Source organism: Nerophis lumbriciformis, linkage group LG06 (genome assembly GCF_033978685.3).
Source record: "Nerophis lumbriciformis linkage group LG06, RoL_Nlum_v2.1, whole genome shotgun sequence".
Classification (NCBI taxonomy): Eukaryota; Metazoa; Chordata; class Actinopteri; order Syngnathiformes; family Syngnathidae; genus Nerophis; species Nerophis lumbriciformis.
In genome coordinates, this window is record NC_084553.2 from 35,920,951 (window position 1) to 35,929,662 (window position 8,712).

At 38.5% G+C, this 8,712-nt stretch overlaps 1 protein-coding gene across 2 annotated transcripts in view; it reads right to left on the bottom strand.

Moving 5' to 3' along the window:
- The window catches only part of prrg4 (proline rich Gla (G-carboxyglutamic acid) 4 (transmembrane)), a 25,814-nt gene extending 17,732 nt beyond the window's left edge, over positions 1-8,082 (bottom strand). Inside the window, exons 1-4 of one of the 2 annotated variants that reach the window (XM_061964223.1) lie at positions 7,783-8,082; positions 7,617-7,670; positions 7,385-7,548; positions 7,284-7,311 (exon numbers count right to left, since the gene is read on the bottom strand). In XM_061964223.1, coding sequence (XP_061820207.1) covers positions 7,284-7,311; positions 7,385-7,548; positions 7,617-7,668 — 244 coding nt within the window. In that variant the 5' untranslated portion in view covers positions 7,669-7,670; positions 7,783-8,082. Of the gene's footprint in view, positions 1-7,283; positions 7,312-7,384; positions 7,549-7,616 lie in introns of both variants that reach the window. The other variant, XM_061964222.1, reaches the window with a different exon arrangement.
- Between the last annotated feature and the right edge of the window lie 630 nt (positions 8,083-8,712).

Below are 8,712 nucleotides of genomic sequence, written 5' to 3' on the forward strand. Positions count from 1 at the left end.
ATTTGGACCAGTTGATGGAGTAATCTGAAATAGAACTGAATTTATTGATAAGTGAGATTGTATCTTGAAGAGAAGAATGTGGATTTTGTAAGAAAAGTAATACATCATCAGCATAAAGGCTTATTTTATGATGAACGGTTGCGGTATGGATGCCTTTAATATTTGCATGCTGTCGAATAGCGGTTGCAAGAGGTTCAATAAATATAGCAAACAGTGACGGAGAAAGTGGACACCCTTGCCTTGTGCCCCTCATAAGATTAAACCTTGGAGATATTTGGCTGTTCGTTCTAACCGAAGCTGTAGGAAAACTATATAGGACCTTAATCCATTCTATAAATGAGTCTCCAAATCCAAATTTCTGTAGAGTAGCTAGAAGAAAATTCCAGTTCACTCTATCAAATGCTTTTTCAGCATCTAATGAAACAACAGCTGTTTTTAGATTATGAATAACAGAATAGTCTATCACATTGAGTAGACGGCGAACATTGTTGGACGATTGTCTCTCTTTGATGAAACCTGTTTGATCAGGATGTACTATATATGGAGTGACTTTTTCTAATCTTTGAGCTAATACTTTGCAGATAATTTTAAGATCAGCATTAATCAGGGAGATTGGCCGGTAACTGGATGGAAGTGTTGGGTCTTTATCAGGTTTTAGCAAGAGACTGATCGTGGCAGAGTTCATATTTGGAGGAAGGAATGAGTTTTCTTTAATCTCTAAAGCCATTTTCGTAAATATCGGAGCTAGCAGTGACCAGAATGTTTTGTAGAACTCCACAGGGAACCCATCAGGCCCTGGAGCCTTATTGTTTGGCATCTGTTGAAGAGCATCGTGTAGTTCGCCTACAGAAATAGCAAGATCTAAATTTGATACCTGCCTTGTATTCAATTTAGGTAAGTCTATACCATTGAGAAATGTCTCAATGTCTGAAAGAGATGGGTCAATCTGGGGTGTATACAAATTTCTGTAAAAGTCTCTAAAGATGGAGTTAATTTCCTCAGGAACGTGTGTAATGTTCCCAGCTGAATCCTTGATGGATGGTATAGAGTTTTTTTCTTTGTTTAATTTTAGTTGGTTAGCCAAATATTTGCTTGGTTTATTGTCATGTTCAAATTTTTCTAAGCGTAACCTCTGGAGCAGGAATTGACTTTTCTTATCAATTATTTCTCTTAAATCTAATTTGAGTTTTCTCAGTTTGTTCAGAGTGTGATCATGTTGTGAATTCGCATAAGCTAATTCTAATATTTTTATTTCATTTTCAAGTTCCTGCTCTAGTAAACGTTCCTTTTTTTTCTTGTATGATGAATAAGAAATAATTTTTCCTCGCATAACTACTTTTGCCGTCTCCCAGAGAACGCACGCCGTGATTTCTGGTTGATCATTAAAATCTAAAAAATCTGTCCATTCTTTCTCAAAATAGTTTAGGAAGTCTGGGTCCTTTAGTAATGATGTATTAAGTCTCCATTGTTTGATAGGTGCAGTGATAGTTTTGTTGGTGAGGGAAAGTGAGACAGGTGCATGGTCACTGATGATGATAGGATGGATGTGAATGTTTGAGATGTCAGATAAAATTGAGCTACTAGTTAAAAAGTAATCAATGCGAGAGAATGAGTGGTGAACTGGAGAAAAATAAGTGTATTCCCTAAGAGTGCGGTGATAAGAACGCCAGGCATCGCAAAGACCATAATCCTTCATATATTGCTTAAGTATTACCACTGACTGAGACTCACGGTGACTCCCAGTCACTCTGGACCGATCTATATTTGGATTAAATACTAAATTGAGGTCCCCTCCTAGAATCAAGCAGTGGTTTGAGTGAGGAGAAAGTGAAGAGAAGAAAGTGTGAAAAAAGGAGGGGTCATCAACATTTGGACCATAAATGTTGGCGATACATAAGTTTCTCCCGTCAATAGAAATATTAAGAATTATGTATCTTCCCTCTATGTCAGTAATGGAGTTATGAACTGTAAAGTTGACCTTTCTACTTATGAGAATGGCTACGCCTCTCTGTTTGGAGTTGTAACTAGCAAGGTATGTGTGTGGGTATTGCGATGAATGCAGTTTTGAGGTATCGGACTTGGAGAGGTGAGTCTCTTGTAGTAAAGCAATGTCTGCTTGCATGCTCTTCAAATGATTAAGAATTTTTATATTTTTTTCCTTTGACCCGACACCACGCACATTCCAAGTGACAAACTGTATAGTGGACATACTAAACTAGACTGTAACTAAGTGTGTGGATGTATGTGTGTACTTTATGTGTAAATAATGCATGTCTGTATCTAAATGTAAACCTATCATGCATATATGTAGGTGTGCAGAGTGTGTATAGTTGTGCATGTATTAGCTGTGAGTGTAAATGCTGATGACAACAAGGGGACACACAACAGGTGGAGAAATAGAAAGAGAAAAACAAAACAAAAAGCATAACATAAAAAGAAAAGAAGAAAGTGGTGGATTAAACAGGTAGTGAAATAAGTGACATAAAAAGGAAAACAAGAAAGTAAAATAGTAAACATGTTGGTTTACCGAAAGAAAGAGAGAGAGAGAGAGAGCGTATGGTGTTTACGTGAGCGCTATGTGACGCACAGGTGTATTGTGAGCAAGAGGGGGAAAAAAAAGAGAGGGATTGAAGCATAATGGAATAACAAAACAAACAAAAAATACAACATTTCCATTCACACACTGATGGAGGGAGCTGCCATGCAAGGCGCTAACCAGCACCCATCAGGAGCAAGGGTGAAGTGTCTTGCTCAGGACACAACGGACATGACGAGGTTGGTACTAGGTGGGGATTGAACCAGGGACCCTCGGGTCGCGCACGGCCACTCTTTCACTGCGCCACGCCGTTGTTCTATTTTTGGCCAAAGTAAGACAAAGAAAACAATCTGAAGTTGTCTTTATTTTTTAATTTTAATAAAGTTAAAAAAGTTAAAGTACCATTGATAGTCACACACACACACACACACACACACACACACACACACACACACACACACACACACACACTAGGTGTGGTGAAATTATTCTCTGCATTTGACCCATCACCCTTAAACACCCCCTGGGAGGTGAGGGGAGCAGTGAGCAGCAGCGGTGCTCGCACCAGAAATAATTTTTGGTGATCTAACCCCCAATTCCAATACTTGATGCTGAGTGCCAAGCAGGGAGGTAATGGGTCCCATTTTTATAGTCTTTGGTGTAGGGGTTTTGTCTCTGTTTGTCTCTGTGCGATATAGAAAATGACTATATCGTGATATTCGAGTATACGTTCTCACGCAGTTGCTTTTAGCTGCGGGCATTACACTACAGGCTCTTCTCACTCTTTGTTTTATCTCCTTCTCACAGAGACATAAAACAAGCGCACCTTCTTACATACGTCACATACGTATACACCCTCGCGGAGCAGAGAGGTAGCGGCATGGGTAACGTTAGCTGTGGTGCAAGTGGTAATACGAGAGAAAGAAGGTGCGAATCTGGTAACAAATGAAGGAAGAATTAATTCCCAAGAAAATCAGCAGGGGGTCCATCGTCTGGCGGTGGTTTGGCTTCAAGTGGGAAAATGTCGAACAGACAACCGTAATTTGTCAAGTGTGGGGCAAAAGCGTTGCTACAAAAAGTAGCATTACTGCTAATGTGTAGCATCATTTGAAAAGTCACCCGTAAGAGAATGAAGAGTGCTTACTCCGCATGTCAACATCTCCGTTCCGTGCCACACCAACAAAATGCCAAAGAAACCATTTCCACATCAACACCGTATGAAAAAAATTGTCAACAACAGAAGGAGATAACGTCCGCAGGAACCTACCACATAGCGAAGGACATACACTATTTGATTTCCTATTATGCAGCTCATTTTTATTTGAAAGTTGTTGAAATATATTGTGTGACATCATGCAAAAAAGTGCATTTTATTTGTTTTAAAATATTGTAGTGGCGTTCTGTACAAAAAGTGCACTTTAATTTAGTGTTGTTTTGATATGTCATCTTAGTGACATCATGCACAAAAGTGCACTCATAGCTTGTGTTAGAGCCATATACTCTTTCTGGCCGTCAAATTCATGACGTTACTAAAGGGGTTGGCTCAAGGCCAAGTGCCAGTCTACTTAGGGAGGGGCTGGGATCTTGCTCAGGTGTTGCTGAGTGGAGGCGCAACAGTTTTTGAATGTGTCAGGCTAGTATTTGTTTGCTCCCGCTTATTTTCCGTTTTTGTTACAAAGTGAGTTTGATTTACGTGACTGTATGTTAATAAATATTTTGGTTAAACATGGACATCATTCTGGACATTGATTATTAGCCGGCTGCACACGTCTGAACTAGCTTCATTTATAAATAAAGTTGATTTGATTTGATTTGATATTCGGCAACCAGTAGCAGTAGAGTCTAGGACTTTACCGCTACAGCTTGTTTTAAAATGTCTCTGACAATCTTGCACTTTCTGTTTTGCAAATGACTTGAATGTAGGGCTGCAATAACTAATCAATTAAAATCAATTATATAAATAGTTGGCGATTAATTTAGTCATCGATTCGTTGGACCTATGCTATGCGCATGGGCAATTTTTTTATATATTTATTTTTTTTGTAATTTATTTTTTTATAAACCTTTATTTATAAACTGCAACATTTACAAACAGCTGAGAAACAATAATCAAAATAAGTATGGTGCCAGTATGCTGTTTTTTTCCAATAAAACACTAGAAAGGATAGAAATGTAGTTTGTCTCTTTTATCCGATTATTCATCGATCAATCTAAGTAATAATCGACAGATTAATCGATTATCAAATTAGTTGTTAGTTGCAGCCCTACATGAATGTTTGTGCCACTGCTTAATAACTGTTTAATAAATACAGTTTTGGTCAATTGACTTAGTTGTGATTTCCTTCTCTGCATGAAAGTTTGAAAAGAGCATATATTAATGCAGTATCAACAAGAATGTTTTAATGTACACACATAGAATCATCATACTGCTGTGATTATATGCATCAAGTGTTCATTCAAGGCTAAGGCAAAATATCGAGATATTAAAAAAAGGCCATATCGCCCAGCCCTACTTTGGGCTGGGCGATATGGGCTGGGCTGAGCTGTTTACAAGAAGGGCATGAGCAAACTCTTTTTCCTGAGGAAGCTTAGGTCCTTTAATGTGTGCAGCAAGCTGTTGGAGATATTTTATCAGTCTGTTGTGGCCAGTGCACTGTACTTTGCAGTGGTTGGTTGGGGGAGCAACACCAGCAAAAGGGACTCAAGCTGGATTGATGAACTGATCCAGAAAGCCGGCCAAACTATTGGCACGCAGTTAGAGGCGTTTGTGTCTGTGAGGGATAGGAGGACATTGGACAAACTGCTCGCCATCATGGACAATCCTGCCCACCCACTCCACCTGACAATTAAAGGACAGCGGAGCTCATACTCCAACACGATCCTTCAACTTCCGTCCCGCACTGTGCGATTCAAGAACTCCTTCATTCCACACTCCATCCAGCTGTATAATCACTCGCCATACAGCAATAGATGACATCTGCCTATTACCTGACACCTGACACGTTAGCTACTTCTCTTTGTTTATAATGTATATTTTCTATTTCCTGCTGGATCTACTCTCTATTTTATGCTGCTGCTGTCACATATACTGTATATACTGTAATATTGTACATGGTCATTGGTATATATTGTATATATGTTATAGACATAATATATCTGTATATTAATTATTCTGTACACATATTATGTATATATTCGTATATATGTTAGATTTTTTTATCGCTATATTAGTCTATTTATACCTGCATTGTCCTTTCCATCCTTACACTTTCTATCATTGTAACTGAGCTACTGTGTTGAACAATTTCCCTTGTGGATCATTAAAGTTTGTCTAAGTCTAAGTCTAAGTATGACTCGACCGGGGTTTGAACTCACGACCAGAGGTGGGTAGAGTAGCCAGAAATTGTACTCAAGTAAGAGTATTGTTACTTTAGAGATTTATTACTCAAGTAAAAGTAAGGAGTAGTCACCCAAATAATTACTTGAGTAATAGTAAAAAGTATGTTGTGAAAAAACTACTCAAGTACTTAGTAACTGATGAGTAACATACACACACATATCATATATATACATACATTGATATATACAGTATATAATTTATATTTATTTATTTTGCCGTTTTTGTTTACATGTTAAAGGTGTTTTAATGAATATACATGCATGTTTAAGATATAGATTCCTTTCTTTCATGAAGACAAGAATATAAGTTGGTGTATTACCTGATTCTGATGACTTGCATTGATAGGAATCAGACAGTAGTGCTGATAACGTCCACGTTTTCAAATGGAGGAGAAGAAAAGTTCGTCCTTTCTGTCTAATACCACATGAAAGTGGTTGGTTTTTGGCATCTTATTTGTCCAGCTTCCATATTCGTTTTTATACACTTTACAAGAAATACATTGGCGGCAAACTCCGTAGCTTGCTAGCTTGTTTGCGCTGGCTTTCGGAGACTCTTATTTTGTAAGCGCAGGTGCGATGGAGCGGCACTTTTATTGTGAAGACAGGAACTGTGCGGTCAGTCTTTAGGCTTGTGATGGGATGTACGGTTGAAATAAAAAAGTGTCTTTTTTCCTTCACACTTTTGATTGATTGATTGAAACTTTTATTAGTAGATTGCACAGTACAGTACATATTCCGTACAATTGACCACTAAATGGTAACACCCCAATAAGTTTTTCAACTTGTTTAAGTCAGGTCATGTGACCGCCTGGCTCTGTTTGATTGGTCCAACGTCACCAGTGACTGCATCTGATTGGTGGAACGGAGTGAAACGTCACCAGTGACTGTATTTGGTGAAACGCAGGCACTTTGAAGGTCTGTCTGACAGACCAAAACAAACAAAGCGTGCATTAACAGATCGATAAAAATTAGTAGCGAGTAGCGAGCTGAATGCAGATAAAAGTAGCGGAGTAAAAGTAGCGTTTCTTCTCTATAAATACACTCAAGTAAAAGTAAACGTATGTTGCATTAAAACTACTCTTAGAAGTACAATGTATCCCAAAAGTTACTCAAGTAGATGTAACGGAGTAAATGTAGCGCGTTACTACCCACCTCTGCTCACGACCTACCGATCTCAGGGCGGACAATGCCATGATTTTAATAGTTTGGCCCACGTGTGCACAGATTTTCCTCCATGTGGCCCCTGTCCTAATAATTTTCGGAAATTACGAATTGTGTTCATGCAAGCGTTGACATTGCAATTAAGCTATTACCATTAATTTGATAACACTGAAATGATCTTTCTTACCTGCCGTGTATTTCTTCCAGAAATCATTCTGCAAAAAAAACCCCACAAACTTTAATAACTAGCAATGAATGACATCATTGAGGGGGATGGTTGGACTCAACTGTTGCTGGTGTGTCCTCAAACACCTCCCTTGCTTCTTCATAATTGCAGTCCTCCTCAAAACACTCCCTTTCCAAATTCCCAGGGACGAACATCTCAAAGTCGAACCGGTTGAACAGCAGATGACGACCCAGGAACGAATGAGCCTCCCCTTCATCGACGAACACTGGGTAAATGCATAAATAAGCAGGTTTAAATAAGATGAAGTCACATAAAGTGAGGAAAATCCCTGACCTTGTTCTGGTGACCTTTCTTGTTTAGGTGCCGACCTCTTGACACAGGCCATCTCTGCACAGGGCAAGAGGAAGAGGAGGAAGAGGTGGTGAAGATGAACCAACATGGTCACTAATGCCCCGGCGGTGGGCGCATTAATAGGCCGCAAATTGTTTCATCCACTCACACACTCTTCCACACAAGCAGCTGTTTATATCACCAAGAGCCAAAGTCGACACATAATAAAAGAAAATAAAGCTCAGGGAGGTGTCGCAACGTCGACACTGATAAAACTTCTAGAAACGTCGAAGGGCAAATACGTCGCCACCTATTTCCTCCACTTAGTGACTAAAATCCACATGTTGACGATTTAAATGAAAGAAGAAGTGCTCCCGAGCGATTCCTCTCCTTTTCGCTCTTGAAAGACAACTTGTTTACTCGCAACACTTTGCTTCCTTGAACTACCTGTAACCTGCCCAGACTCGACCAATCGACGACATTACCTGGCGAACAGGATGAGCGTGTTGTACACGCTGGCGGACGCTAGATGGCAGCAGAGGCGCGACTCTTCACTGTAAATACAGAGAAAGTTTGAAAATAAGAGGATTAGAAGGAATATATTTCAAACAAAGTAATACATTTACTAATATTTCAGAAAAGCTTCACCATTATGATAGTAACAAAAAATAATTTTTTTGTAAAAATGCTGTAAAACAAAATTTTATCTAGTGGCCTTTTTCCATATTAGTGCGACACAATTTCTTCCTAAATCAACAGTATTTGATGGACAAACATATTCAAACCTTTTTTTGTCTTTAAAAACCCATTTTCGAAATGAATTCTAAAATATCTAATCTAATCTCCGCTTGTCACCTTGACTTCTGATTGCTAAGCATTTTTTCCATCAGTTTGTAGGTGTACCATATGCAATATGATAATAATTAAATGAATAATAATATTAAATGACAATTATACATTTATATGGTTTTACATTTGGCCCAGGATGAAAATGAATTATTACACCACATATGCAAAAAATTTGAACAGCTTCATTATTGTGATAAATTAATTCATTATTAATAAGGCTGTAACATAGCAAGAAAAGTGACAAATCGAC